General features: G+C 35.9%; 1 protein-coding gene and 1 pseudogene across 1 annotated transcript; both read left to right on the forward strand.

Moving 5' to 3' along the window:
* The first annotated feature begins 2,206 nt into the window (after positions 1-2,206).
* Positions 2,207-4,258, forward strand: LOC114383933 (protein MAIN-LIKE 1-like). Its single transcript, XM_028343632.1, has 5 exons — positions 2,207-2,563; positions 2,659-3,318; positions 3,399-3,764; positions 3,846-3,995; positions 4,076-4,258. Exons 1-5 carry the CDS (start codon positions 2,207-2,209, stop codon positions 4,256-4,258), a joined length of 1,716 nt encoding a protein of 571 aa, XP_028199433.1.
* A 6,958-nt stretch (positions 4,259-11,216) lies between these two features.
* On the forward strand, positions 11,217-12,398 carry LOC114383935 (annotated as a pseudogene).
* Positions 12,399-15,849: the final 3,451 nt, after the last annotated feature.

The raw sequence follows: 15,849 nt of genomic DNA on the forward strand, positions 1-15,849 counted from the left end.
GGTGCCACGTGTCCATGAAGGTGCGATTGCCCCCTGATGCTATTTCTTTTGCGACCACTTTTGAATCAACATTCTGCACTAGCTGTTGCGAGGTGCACCCAACAATTCAATGAACTATCAAAAATGTCCTTCATTTAAAAAACAAAAGTTAATAAATTAAAAAAAAAAAACTTTTCTTCTTCTGCGCTTCTTCTTCGTCTGTGCACCCAGCATTCGTCTTCTCCCTCCCTTCGTGTTCTTCATTGGTGTTCTTCCTCCTCCGCGCAAGCTTTCTCCATTTTGGTTCCCTTGTTCTCCTCCACGGGCCCTTGTTCTCGCCGACACAAGCTTTCGTTCTCCATTTTGGTTCCCTCCCTTCGTCTTCTTCATTTCAATTCTGTGAGCGTTTCTTCCACCATCCAGGTTAGTGATCTAACCCCATTGGCTTTGGTTCTCTATTTGAATCGCGTAAATGGCCTTAGGATAGACGACGTTGTTGTTGTTTGGTGCTTGAGGTTGAAGACGAAGGTTCTTCCGCGAGAAGAACCTTCTTCCGCGTGTGTGAAAGTGGATGAAAATGTAGCCTGCGGAAGAAGGTGTTCTTCCGTAGGAGCCCGCGAAAGAACACCTTCTTCCGCAGGCTTTCAATCCTTCTCGCGGAAGAACCTGCCAAACTTCTTCCACAGGCTACATTTTGCTGTATATTGGTTTTTTTCTTGAAAATTATGTCTGAACCACCAATTTATTGATATTATTAGTTAGTTTTTTTATGTATTAGCTGTTACAAAGTGTATATGGTATTTAAGTTACACAAACTCCCTAATTTTGTGTTTTTTAGTTGCTATTAAAAATTGCATTTAGGATGTAAATTGAAAATATATTTGGTGTGATTGATATATGCATTGGGATGTCTAAATTGAATTGTTATTTGCTGTCATTTGGTTAGGATGTCTAAATGATTGTATACACTGCATAAATTATGTGAATTGTTATGTGGAACACAACATGAAAGAGCAAAATTAAATTGGTTATCCAATTCCTTTTCACAGGAAATATGACACTATGGTGAGGAACCTTAGCTACAATTTAAAAGAACATGTTGTGCTATGCCTGTTATTGGACAGAGATCGAGCATGAGACGAGTCTAGCTAGTAGCATCATGTGTTAGTAGAAGATAATATTGTAAAATACAACATAAATAGCTAGTTAACAAATTGAACACCAAATCTTGGAGCACCTTGATCCCTCTAATTTGATGTGTTGAGAATTTTGAATACAAAATGATGTGTTGAGAATTTTGAATACAAAATGATGCACTTGGTGATTACAAATCCAAGCACCCACATTTGTATTAGTTACACGTATTTGTATTAGTTACAAATCCAAGCCATTCCAAACACACGGTAAGATATGCACTCTAAATGGTATGAAAAAGTTTAGTAGGAATTTCTTTACAAAGCATATACCTTGACATAATTAGCTTAATTATAATTTAAAAAATAAAAATAAGGCTAGAAATTGGCAGGAATTATGGGTAATTAGTATTAGTAATACTCAATACAAACCAAATATCCTTATTTAATATGATTCATTCAAAAGAAAAAATCAAGAATATTCTACAACTTGGATGAAATGAATGAATATGTTATATGGTAAGCACAACGAGAGGTCTAAGAAATCATAATCAGAGCGAGCCATGATAGTAGCAAACTCAGTGAAGCTAATTACACCATCCCCATCCGTGTCAGCCTCTTTGATCATCTCCGTGAGACTCCACTTTGCCATTGTCGTTTGAGTCCATGTTGGCTATAAGAGGGCTTGGACTTGGTCACCCGAGGGCTTCTAGCTCTAGCATTGTCAAATCCATCGAAAATCTCCCTTAACTGATTAACTTGGTGAACTTGAAGCTTTGATGACATGTTAATATATAATCATTACAAAAATAATACCCTCAATGTATGAGCACAGTTAATGTGCCCCCCTACAATTACTATAGATACGTGTAACTGCAAATTAAAACTAATACAAAAATGATTTTGGTTATTATTTGGTGTGATTTATATATGTATTTGTTATATATGCATTTGTATGTCAATTATTTGGATAAATTATGTTGAACTAAATATATAATCTTTGGTGGATTAGTTAGGATTCCAAAGCTTTGTTACAAATTATTTGAATGTTTAATTTGACGAATAAAAGTAAATGTTCTTCATGATTTCAGATCATGGTTAGAACACGAGGTCTATGTCATGTGTTAGGCACGGGTAGAGGCAGAGACATTAGTCAGGATTTGCCTGAGGCTGATGTTCCTCGGCGTCGTAGGCCCACTGCCTTAGCACATAGGCAACGGGTTACCCAGAGAGTCGAGGATGTTCCTCAGTTGCCTGAAGATGTGCCTCATGTGTCTGATGGTAACCCAGAGATGACAAGCGCCGCCGATGGTGTTGAGACAGATCGAGTGGCTAGTGATGGGAGCTTGGGGGCACTTGCTGATGATGAGGAGTTCCCCGGTGGGCCACGCGATCCATCTGTTTTGATAGGATTTGCTGATCATGTGGCACACAACATATGGAGTGGACAGGTATGTACTTTTTTTATTCCAGCAATTAGAAAAAAATGTCTCGTAGTTTCTTTTATTTTGAAATACACAAATTTATAAACTGTTATTCAATTTAGGAGCGACCCGATCTCAAGTTGGTCTCCCATGGTAGGAAAGTAGATAAATTTGGGAGATCGGCTGCTGAAATCGAAGGTATGATTGCGGCCACCGGATTGGATCCATTGATCAGGTGTTCTGTAATCACCGCTGATCCTGGACTTATATCCGCCTTTGTTGAGAGGTGGCATAGGGAGACGAGCAGTTTCCACCTCCCAGTAGGGGAGGTGACGATCACTCTAGACGACGTTTCCTCACTCCTGCACATTCCGATTACTGGGGTGTTGCATTCATTCGAGCCGCTGGTTACATCTGACGCAGTGGCCCTGTTGACGGAGCTACTTGAGGTCACCCCAGACGAGGGTACAACTGAGACACGTCAGGCAGTTGGGCCTCATGTTCGGTTGTCCTGGCTTCGGGACATGTACCAGAGTAGGTGCTGGACCAGTCAGTGGGTTGCTGCAGCTTGGACGTACCTCTTTCATTTGGTTGGTTGCACTCTTTTCGCTAACAAGAGTGCAACTCATGTCCATGTTGTGCACCTGCAGGCATTCAGGGACCTGGGCCAGGCAGGGGCATTCTCTTGGGGAGCAGCCACTTTGGTCCACTTGTACGATCAACTTAACGAGGCGTCGCAGGCCCCTACACGGCAGATGGCCGACTACATTTCACTACTTCAGGTGAGTATCGCTGCTTGTAATTTAAATTAAAGTAAAATTCAATCCATGTTTGTTTGTTGATGTTGACTTTGTGTTTGTAGTGTTGGATCTATGAGCACTTTCCATCAGTCCATCGGTGTGTCGTTGATGATGGTTATGCTGAGGCTAGCCCACGTGCCTGTAGGTGGCTTACGGGTAAGGCCTATATGACCGGGATTAAGGGAGCCCCTTACAGAGCACGTATTGATGCCCTGACAGTGATCGACGTATGTTGGATGCCGTATGCTGAGCATCGGGGAGTTCAGGGCTATGACTTGATCTCCTCGTGCATGGGGCAAGTCAGATGGGGTCAGATCATTGTCTACATTCGACCGGAGAGGGTGGTTCGGCAGATGGGGTACATTCATACCGTTCCTCCGCCACGGGTTCGTGATTCGTTGACAGGTACTGATATAGACGACCGATGGGTACACTTTTCAGATCATTTGGTGTCTACAAGGGAGCTCAGTGTAGTTCCTGGGCAGGTGGCCCCAGACTACATGGAGTAGTTTTTTCAAATTTCGCACCCTTCTGTGACGCCGACGGAGGACACTACTGAGCCGAGACCTGCGCCTCCCCCTCCCACTCATGATGATGACTTCGTCGAGCCACCTGTCCCCGAGGTTCTAGTCGCGTTGGATCTCCCTACGCATTCTGTGGTAAGCATAACTTGTGTAGTTTTTGTTAACTTAATTATTTTTTATAAATTCATACTGGCTTGTTATTTTCACTGAGACAGGTTGATTGCATAACATGTGTAAGGATTGGAAGGATTGCTGAGCATTTGGAGTGCGTCATCAACTTCAGGATGGTGACTGAAGGGACTGACTTATATGATATCATGGATCTTTGTTTGAGGATAGCTAGAGATGACGATCCTGATGACAGCCTTAGGTCGCGACAGAGACCCCGCATAGATTAGGATTTATCTTTTTTATTGTATTTGTTTATGTATTTAAATTTTAGTATTTCTTTTTGTATTTGTTAAAACACATTGACTTAGATAATGTATCTATTTCTTTATGTATTTAAATTATCTTTTTACTTAAATTGTTAATTTTAGTATTTGTTTATGTATGTGATAAATATAAGTTAGAATTTAAAAAAAATAAGTTAGACATTTTAAAAAATAAGTTACAAATTTTAATTGCTTGAAACAAATAAGTTAGAAATTTTAATTAAATGTAATTGATTGGACAAAATAAGTTAGAAATTTTAATTTATACTAAAAATTATTATATAATTTAAACAACAATAAGTTAGAAATTTCAAAAAATAAGTTACAAATTTTAAAAAAATAAGTTAGAAATTTAAAAAAATAAGTTAGAAATTTCAAAAAATAAGTTACAAATTTTAATTGATTGAAACAAATAAGTTATAAATTTTAATTAAATGTAATTGATTGGACAAAATAAGTTAGAAATTTTAATTTATACTAAAAATTATTATATAATTTAAACAACAATAAGTTAAAAATTTCAAAAAATAAGTTACAAATTTTAAAAAAATAAGTTAGAAATTTTAAAAAATAAGTTAGAAATTTCAAAAAATAAGTTACAAATTTTTAAAAAATAAGTTACAAATTTTAATTGATTGAAACAAATAAGTTAGAAATTTTAATTAAATGTAATTGATTGGACAAAATAAGTTTGAAATTTTAATTTATACTAAAAATTATTATATAATTTAAACAACAATAAGTTTGAAATTTCAAAACATAAGTTACAAATTTTTTAATAAAATATGTTAGAAATTTAAAAAAATAAGTTACAAATTTCAAAAAATAAGTTACAAATTTTTAAAAAATAAGTTACAAATTTTAATTCATTGAAACAAATAAGTTAGAAATTTTAATTAAATGTAATTGATTGGACAAAATAAGATAGAAATTTTAATTTATACTAAAAATTATTATATAATTTAAACAACAATAAGTTAGAAATTTCAAAAAATAAGTTAGAAATTTCAAAACATAAGTTACAAATTTTAATTGATTGAAACAAATAAGTTAAAAATTTTAATTAAATGTAATTGATTGGACAAAATAAGTTAGAAATTTTAATTGCTTTTGGTTCTGTTATTCATTCTCAATTGCTTGTAATGCAGAGGATAAAAGTACTGTTTGCACCTTTTTTTCTCTTTGTAACTCCTTATAAAACTTTTTGATAAAATTTGATGATAAAACTTTTATTCTTTTTTGATACATACTACACATTACAAACGGGTCACAAACATAACAAATTGACACATTAAGACATATTACATTGACTAGAACATCATGGACACAAATTTAATTTGCACGAAACAGCCTAACATTTAACTAGCATTCAATCATGCAAGGACGTAACCACATCGTCCTCATTTTCCAAAACCACTTTACTAAAGAGAGCCAAAATTTCTATTGGCACAAATTTTTTCCAGTAATTGGACTCTACCAGCACCTTTAGCACGTCGTCCTCACATTTCAGCTCAATAATTTCAAATTCTAAAACTTTCTCAGAATACTCCAAATGACTAGGTTGTCGATAAAACAAACGCCTTACAACTTGGGATTCATGAATCCCATGAGGAGGATTCCCTTTAGGTGCTACTTGCTTGATCAAATCCTTCAGTTGATCTATGCTACATCCTTTTGGAATATCAAATTTTTTCGGATTTATTCCGGTGAACGCGTAACCCACAAAGTTGTTTTGGCGTGGCATGTTCCATCTTCCGTTGTAATACAGAACCGCATCATGTGTAGGGATGTTGGGGCGTTCAAGTAAGTTTAAAATTGCATCTGCTGTTCTACCAACGGTACATAACAACTCAATCGGTCCAACAAATGAAAATTGATCATTATACATTAACATGGTGTTCACATCCATGCCATTTTTCAATTGCATACTTTCAAAGTGAATGTTGTTACCTGTATCTTCCACTGGTCGCCGATAATGAATTTCATCCACAACTTGATTGTTGTTTAGCTGAAGGGTGTTGTGTATTCTGCTTTTGAGAGTTGAAAAATCGCATAGGTTTGGTACTCGCATGGGCACTAGACTAGAACTTTGAAAATAAACCCCACACTCGTGAATGACGGTTCCATTTGGAAAAATGAATGCCAACCTCGAGTTCACAATCATCTGGGATGAAGTCTCTCCTAAGAATGCCATTGTTTATCGAAAATTAATTTGTCAAACTCTGAATACCAGTTGCTGTTGAGTACCATGGACATCCCCATCTGTCATTTATATAGATGGCCCAGCCAGGCACATGGCTTCACTTTTACCAGACCCGTGACTATTTTACATTTGAAGCGTAAAACTAAAGCAACCTCCTGTCACGTCATTCACTGTCGGGTCACGTCAATCATTGTTGTCTGACGTCATTAACTATTGTGTAACATGAAACCCAGTTCACAGAACTGCTTATTTCATCAAACCTTGCGTGGAAGAGTCACAGAACTGCTTATTTTTTTGCTTTCGGGGCATGTAAACTTGCCTAAGTACCCCTGTTCGGGTTTTTTTTAAAATTATATGGGAAAGGTGTAAGACTCTCCAAAGGTGGCCTGTCTCATGTTTGCACGTCAACGAATCCAAAAAAATAACAAGAGAGATCGGTTCATTCGAACAGGACCTGCAACGGAAGACCCAAAACTCAAAAAAGTTGGTTTCGGGTCATGTAAACTTGCCTAAGTACCCCTGTTCGTTTTTTTTTAAAAATTATATGGGAAAGCCGTGAGAATCTCCAAAGGTGGCCTATGTCATGCTTACACGTCAACAAATCCAAAAAAAATAATAGGAGACACCGGTTCATTCGAAAAGGGCTTGCAACGGAAGGCCCAAAACTAAAAAAAGTTGGTTTCGGGTCATGTAAACTTGCCTAAGTACCCCTGCTCGGGGTTTTTTAAAAATTATCTGGGAAAGCCGTGAGACTCTTCAAAGGTGTCATGTCTCATGATTGGACGTCAACGAATCCAAAAAAAATAACAGCAGAGACCGGTTCATTTGAACAGGGCTTGCAACGGAAGACCCAAAACTCAAAAAAGTTAGTTTCAGCCCAACATTTCCTCTTTAGGGACAACACGTGGGTTGCTACTCTGGCCCTTATCTGGCATGTCCATCCTTCTTGGCGCGACATTTAATTCGTCGTCAGAAAAAACTGAAGGACACCTCTCTTGTTTCTCTTGCGGCCGCCACCGGTCTTGTCATCGTCGAAGGCGCCCTTGCACTTGCCGGCAGAACCTTTTCCGGCGACCTCCTTGCCTTTTCCTTTGGCCTTGTTCATCCTTTCTACAGAGAATGCAATGAGACCAACACCAATTGCATGGTCAGAGTTAGAGAAATGAAGAGAGGAAGAAGTGTGTGACTGGAGTGTGTGTAACTGTGAAGAACGAGGAGTCCAAAATTAATTTTACTGTAAAAAATTTGAGGAAAAATGTGACCGACACATATCATGCGGTGCGTAGAAGAATCGGCCATTGGTCAACTTCTGAGAGGAAAAAGTCATTTAACTAATACAAAATAATCTTAAAATTAACAAAATAGTTTAACTAATTAATCCACGAAAGAACCTTCTTCCGTGGAATCCAGCAGAAGAACCTTCATCCGTTGAGTCTCGCGGAAGAAGTTCTTTCGTGAGAGTCAACGGAAGAAGGTTCTTCCGCAGTTGATATTATAACTGCGGAAGAAGGTTCTTCTGTGGAGTCCCGCGGAAGAATTCTTCCGAGAGTGTCATCAGAATAAGTTTGACAAAAACGCTCAAGGGCATTTTTGGGATTTTGAAAATTTGCTGGGTGCACCAGCAATTCTGCTGGGTGCCCCTAGCAAATCCCTTCTGCACTTGAGGTTGCATAGGCCAGCCTAGCAGACCCACCTCCCTTACAAAAATTAATTAACCAGACAAAAAACTTAGAGTAAATCAGTATAATATATAAGATATGTGAAATGGTCAAAGTCTTAATTCTAGTGATAGTATTTTAAGGGGGTGTTTGGTTTGCCTGTTTTCTATTTTCATTTTTACTTAAAACAAAAAATGGTAAGATGTGTTTGGTTGGATTTTTTTAAAATATTTTAAGTGAAAATGAAATCAGGAAACAACCAAAAAATGAAAACAATAAAATCTCATTTTAAATATTTTCAGTTGAAAATAGGAACCTCATTTTGGGTAAAATGAAAATGTGATTGGAAGGAAAGTAATTTTAAGCAAATCTAAAAATACAAAAAAGACAAGAAGTCAATATATCATAAATTTTTAGTGTTTTTATTTCCTCAAAACAAAAAACAAGAAGTCAAACCAAACATATTTTCAGAATTCTAATCTTTTGAAAATGAAAACAGTTTTTAGAAAATGAAAATAGAAAATGAAAATGCAAACCAAACACATCCTAATACTTTCATTTCTTATACTATAATCTTCGTGAAAAAAAGAATATTTTAATGTTTTGAGACTCAAACTGACCCAATCAATCTGATCAGTCGAATCACAACTCGATGATTGGATCTTACATTCAATCGAGTATGTTTTCAATCCCGAGCGATTTAGTTGGGTTTATGATCAAACCGATCACTCATCAACCCAGACTGGGTCACTTATCCTTTTCTTTTTTTTATAGTCATTTTTTTAACTTGAGTTCTTTAGATTTTGTTTGTGTTTTTTAAGACGTGTGAATTTCAATGCATCACGAGAAAGATTGTTGAAACATGGGTGGCTATTTTTGTGACGATTGTAGGGTTTTATAAAAGGAGAAAATTAAATTTTTGTGCTTTTGTTGATTTTTATTATTTTGAACTAGTTAAGTGTTGTTTTGCTTAGTGAGAGGTAGTTTTGTTTGTGATTATAAGCTAAATTTTTTCATATAAGGGATTAGTCGATTTTTAGTTTGTTTAATTTGTTATGAGTAGAATAATTATTATTGTTGAGCTAGATATTGTATTAGAAAAAATGTAAGTTGATTGGAGAACATATCCCAATACCAAAATATTGGACAATAGTGAATACAATTAGATATTATATTAGATATTGAGCATTAGAAGTATATGTTAAACTTGAACTTATTTAGCTATTTATTTATGTTTGTGATCTTTGTTACATGTTTGTTTGAAATTGGACAATGATGTTTTTTTTAACATTTTGGTATCTAATAATCTTTGTTATGAAATGATATTAATTTGTGATATTATTTTTAAATATTTTAAGACAACTATAAAAAATTTATACTTTTTTATTACAAACCAGATCATGCGGGTCAACTAATGACCCACCGGTTCGACCAATGATCCAATGACCTAGGGTCTTGACCGGATCAATCACCAGGTCGGATTAAAAACTATGCTAAAACTAACTATTATTTTAATTTTTTAATATAATATTATTTTTTCACATATATTCTTTATTTTTATCTAATAGAAAAACATTTACTATATTTATATTCTTATAATATTAATATTAATGATATAGGCTACAAAAACTAAAATAAATTAATGATGATAAAGTTAATTTTGTAAAATTGTTTTTATTTTTCATTTATTTACAAACTTTTCTTAGTATGTGTAACTTAAGACAACAATTATAATGTGATGGAAGAAATATCTTTTTTCTAATATTATCCCTGACCAACAAAAATTTATTAAAAACCATCATTTTTACAAGTATCAAATCTAAATCGAGAAAGAGAATCATTAAATAAGAAATTATAAGTGTGACCCACCAAAGTAGATTTCCAATCAATTTTAACCAATCATCAATTATTACAGTAGTAGAATTATTTCCTCCGTTTCATAATAATCATAGTGTATGAAGATAAAATTTGTCTAAAAATCATCTCATTTTAGCTTTTTAATATATTAATGATAAGGTTAGTTTTATATAAAAAAATTATTCTCTTTCATCAATTTATTAAGGTTTTAAAGTGTGTGTAAAACAACTTAAGATAATAATTATAATAAGGTGAAGGGAGTAACATTCTTCTAATATTTTAAAATAATTAAAAAGTTAGTATAAAGAAAAGAAACTTTATGTAATTTAACCAAAATTTGGGAATGTTAGCGTAAGTATTAAAATTATTTACTTGATAACGTGATCAACGAGTAAATAGTTATTTTCATCCTTAAATGTATAGAGGATTGACAAATTCTCCTTGAAAGATGAAGATTCAAAATTTAGTCTTTAAAGTGTAAAAAGTGCTACAAAATCATCTTATCGTTAACTTTTGTCCATTAACGTTAGTGAAGTCTCTTACCTGGCACACAAAGACGAAAATGTCATGAAAAATTGCTCATATGACATTCATTGATTGGCATTGATGCAGTGACTCATAAGCATGAAAACGTCAACAAAATGTTAGTCTTTGTTACTACTTCAGTCAGACCCAAACATAAGGGTCATTTGTTACATATTTTCACTTTTCACCTTCCTTTTCTTGCCTTTTGAGGACTTCTGATAACCTCCTTAGCCACCCTTTAGGAACATTGTTCTTTCACCATCGAACACGAATCCGACCTTTCATGTTCTACGGTGTAGTGCAAGGTAAGAAAGTTACTAGCTTTTGTCCATAATTTCTCTTCTTTGTTAAAGTTTATGAAACATGTGGTTCTCTCTATTTCAATATCTAGGTCTCTCTTGTTTGGAAGTTAGTGTCTCTTGAATTGAACTCAATGTTTTAGGATTTACAATGATATGGAGTATAATCGTTTTGATCATTTCACTTGAATGAGAAGTAATGCTCTTTTTATTTTTAATTATTGATGGTGTGTATAATTATTATTTTTATCATTCTCAAATATACAGGGTTTGCGAAAATATTGATTTCATGCTTACAATATGTTATGTTTCCTTGTAGGATGTGTGATGAAATCAATCTTATTTTCCATCACAAGGGTAAACTAGAACGAAATGCGTATATGGCTTTGGAGTATGTTGATGGTGAATACTGTATCTGGGAAATGTTTATTCCAACCGAATTTCATGAGTTTTATTCCCACACATGGGTTGTCCTATCACCAGGATATGAAGAAGTGAAATATGGGATCTACTTATGTTTTTTGTTTTGTAGTTTGTGAACAATTATCATGATTTGGAGTCGATAGTATGGTTGTCATTTGGTCCCGACATGCTTTTTGTAAGGGTTTATGGTTGTCATTTGTTCACATGTTTTTTAGGAAATTTCTATCGTGGCAACATTAGGGGTGGCAATATGATTGTCATTTGGTGTTGAAATGCTTTTTATAAGGGTTTATGGTATTATCACAAAACAAATTTCAGAACTTTGTAGCCATTGTTATGCTTATTATGTTTGTTACTTATGCTTATTAGGCTTCCTTAGTCATGACTTTTGTTGAGTCCAAAACCCTTGGTTTTTTAATTATGGCAGACCTTTTGGACATAAATCATATGCCTTTTGAGTTTATGCCTATTGATGAGTTTTTTTAAGAATGTGTTTGGATAGGGTAATTTAACTAAGTAATATATATTTTATAGGGAATTAAATTCTTTTTTTTATTAAAAGTAACAGTTTGGATATTTTAGTAAAAAGAATTCAAAATTTTAGAATTTTAAAAAGGATTTTAGTTAGTTGAAAGAATAGAATTTCAAATTCTATCTTCAAGAGAGTGAATTTCAAATCCTCGAGAGCAAGTTCTTTTAGTACTTCAAAGACATGAACAAACTCGAGACAGTCTTCAACCACTTTGACGCCAACGGCGACGATAAGATCTCCGCTGATGAGCTCGACAGTGTGCTTCGGTCGCTCAGATCTGGCGTCTCTCTAGAGGATCTTCACCGCATCATAGAAGACCTTGACACTGACCGCGACGGCTTCATCAGCCTCACAAAGTTTGCCACCTTTTGTCGCTCTGACGCCTCTACCGACGGTGGATCTCAACGACCATAACAAAAATGGCCTTATCTCCGTCGCGGGGCTCCACCTCGCGCTCAACCACCTTGGCCTCAAGTGCTCTGTCGATGAATGCCGCGACATGATCAAGTCCATCGATGCCGACGGTGACGGATACATCAACTTCAAGGAGTTCAAGACGATGATGATGACCTCCAAGAATTGCAGCGGCGCCACTGTCATACCCTAATTTCATCCGGGGACCATTGTTTGGTGGCATGCAACCTTCGCTTGACCACCTCGAGATACTTAACTCCCATCGTTAGGTAATCCGTAAAGTTCCGCAACATTTCGGAAGTAAAAAAGAAACATTGTTGCGCAATCCGTAAAGTTCCGCAACATTCTGGAAGTCAAAAAGAGCATTGTTGCGTAATCCGTAAAGTTTCGCAACATTCTGGAAAAAAAAATGGATGTCGTTACATAATCCGTAAAGTTTCGTGAGATTTCGGAAAGAAAACAGTCAAAAACACAAAAATGGGGGGGGGGTGAACTTATCAAGATAGGGGTGTAAATAGAAATTTGAGTCTAGGCCCTTCCGGAACATTTTGGAAGTTGGGTTGCTTAAGGAGGAAGCAACTGGGCGGCAAGCTCCTCCACGTTTTTGAAAAATGGTTTCCAGGACTTCCGTGGCTTCCGTAAAATTTCTGAAAACCTTGGGTAAGCATATTTCACTTAACATTGATGAAAGGGAAGAGAAAAAAAATATGAAAATCAAATCCGAAACACTTCCGTAAGGCTTTCGTAACTTTTCCGCAAAATATGAAAAGGGGGGTGAACTTAGTAATTCAGGTGCGCTTAGAAATCTTCTTTATTAAGTCTCTGGGAGGCAAACACCTCTCTTTTTCCCTATAAAGAGGGGAGGGGGGTTGTTTCAAAAAATACTCATCACCCCTTAGCTATGCATTTCGGCTATTTTGGGCAAATAACACGTTTTCGTGAAGAAAAATCGAGTCGAAGTGCTTCCGTAACGCTTCCGTAAGCGATTATGTGGAAATTCTTCATTGTTCTTCACCGTTCTTCGTTCTTCGGTCTTCAACCGGTAAATTCCCGAAATCGAATCTTTCAATTCATTCTATGCACCCTTAGTGGTCCCTACTTGTTTTATGTACTTTCACTTTAATTTCGCTTACTTTCAGTTTTCTTTTCTTCCATTTTTAACGTGCTTTAACCGTTTATTTAAGTTGTTTTCTCACCTAACAAATGATAAAATGAATTTCAACCGATCATTTGCGTTGTAATCTCGTTTAATCACTATTAAAACAAAATCTAACCGATCATTCACGCTGTAATCTCGGTTAAACCAAAAAAGTAAAATAATAATAAAATAATCAAAATATCTTGAAAAATAATAATAAAATAATCAAAATATCTTTGAATAAAATAATAAAAAAAAATCAATTGGACGTTTTTCTTTGGAAGTTTCCTTGGATCAATTGACTAATAACCAAAGTGAAACTAAGGCTAAAATCAACTCACAAATCAAGCTTTGTCCGCAAAAAATCACTAAAAAACGTATTAAGGTCCAACGCCTTAAACGATCCTCTTTGCTTTTATCGGTTAACATGGACCGTTCAAAAGCATAAAATAAACATGTAACTTTACTGCTTTTGCGAGAATTACGTAGGTCTGATTTCCTCTTCGATGGAGGATACGTAGGAGTAAAAGATCTGCTTTTGTCGACCTCGTGAGATGGTTAGAGGTCCAACGCCTTAGCTTTCTCACCAAGTAAAATGGATCATTTTAAGGTCCAACGCCTTAAATGACCCCCTTCCGAGTAAAAAGAATCACTTGATTCGCCCCTTTTGAAAGAACTACGTAGGTCTGATTTCCTTATCACAATTGAGGAATACGTAGGAGCAAGGGAAACACCCTTGTCGACCACAAAAAGATAAAAAAATACAAAACGCATAAAAAGACATAAAAAACGTAAAAGGGAAAATAAAACAAATTGAAGTCATATTTGCACACTTGATTAAAGGCTACCGTCCCTTGTGACGGACGCGTGGGGTGCTAATACCTTCCCCATGCGTAAATACAAATCCCGAACCTTTCACACTTAAAGTTCGTAGACCACACCTTTCCAATTTTTCCGATGTTTTCCTCGAATAAACGTTGGTGGCGACTCCGCGCATCTTCCTCCCATGGAAGACGCACCCGTGAGCCCTCGCGTCGCCCTCCCGTCGAAGGGTAGGTTGCGACAGCCACCAATGGCTTCATCCATTAGCTTTGCTGTTTTTGTTCTCACGTGCGGTGTTAGTCGGTGAATACGAGTAACTTTTGTGTATAAAACTTGTGTAAATTGTATCAAACTCCTCCAATTTATGGTTATTTTGTAGTGTTATAGGTTCTTTTAATTAAAGATAGGTAATAAATACTTAGTAATTCTATTTTGTGTGTTTAACAATCATTTTCTCTCAATTTCAGGTTAATTTGGCAAGTTTTGAAGTGCTGATTTTCACCTTCTCGCTAAGCCAATCTACTGGCTTAGCGAGCGTCTACTAAGTGCAACACTCATTGGCTAAGTGTGAAGAAGAATCTGGAAGAAGATAAGCTATACAGGTTCGCTGAGCGCACCGCTTCATCTCGCTAAACGTACCGGTTCGCTTTGCATGTCTAGCAATTCAAGAGAGAGAAAGGTCCAAGTTCCAAAGAGTTTTGAGAGATTTTGCTATGTGAAGATCTGTAGAGACCAGATCTTGAAGAGGAAGTTGTTTTGAGAGCTTGAGATGAGTTTGTGAGTGGTTGTGAGATCCTAGAGGTGAAGGAGACATCCTCACCACTTGTATTTTTTACAATCTTTCATCTTGTACTTCTCTTTGTTGTAAAGGAGGCTTCCTGGTTATGGAAAGCTAAAATCCTCTGTTGGATCTTCCCTGTAGGTACTTGACGTAAATATCTTTCTATCTATTTAATGATGTTTTGTGTGTTCTCTATGCTATCAGCTTTTCATTCTAGTATGCCTTTACCTTGATCACGTAGATGAATGCTTTGTTAGGGTCATTCAATAGTGGAAACTGGTCTGATTTTGATGACCTTGATAGGACAGGGCTAAGTTGTTGTACTATCACGAGGAATCGGGGTGCGATAATTTAGTTGTAGTATGTTTGTCTTAATGCGGTCCTGATTGAGTTTAGTCCAACAAGAGGAATCTGAGGATGATGCTTGATCAGGATTAGGCTAAACTATCATGAGGAATCGGGGTTTAGCATCTCAGGAGACACCATAGGAACACATGAGCATTGTTAGATAGAAAATATACTACTAGTGCGATCCGGTGCACTTGTCGGAAGCAAACAAGTTTTTGGCGCCGTTGCCGGGGAACTTCTTTTTATTTGGGAAGTTAGATCGTTTTTAGGTGTCTATTCTTTATTCGTTATTCTTTGATTATATGTGAATATTTGTTCTTAATTCGTATTTGTCTTCTCTTGTTGGACTGGATAATCGCTTTTCTGTTAGTATTTTATATGCATATATCTCCCACAGACAATTTAGTTCCTCTGGACTTAGAAATTGAAGCTACATTGAGAAGGAATAGGGCCGAGAGGAGAAGGAAACTTCTACAAGACAAAACAGTTGCATTCATTCTTGAGGAAGAAACTCATTTTTCTGATTCATTATCACTTGATTCACCATCATCAAGG

The sequence above is a fragment of the Glycine soja genome, chromosome 14, assembly GCF_004193775.1.
Source record: "Glycine soja cultivar W05 chromosome 14, ASM419377v2, whole genome shotgun sequence".
NCBI lineage: Eukaryota > Viridiplantae > Streptophyta > Magnoliopsida > Fabales > Fabaceae > Glycine > Glycine soja.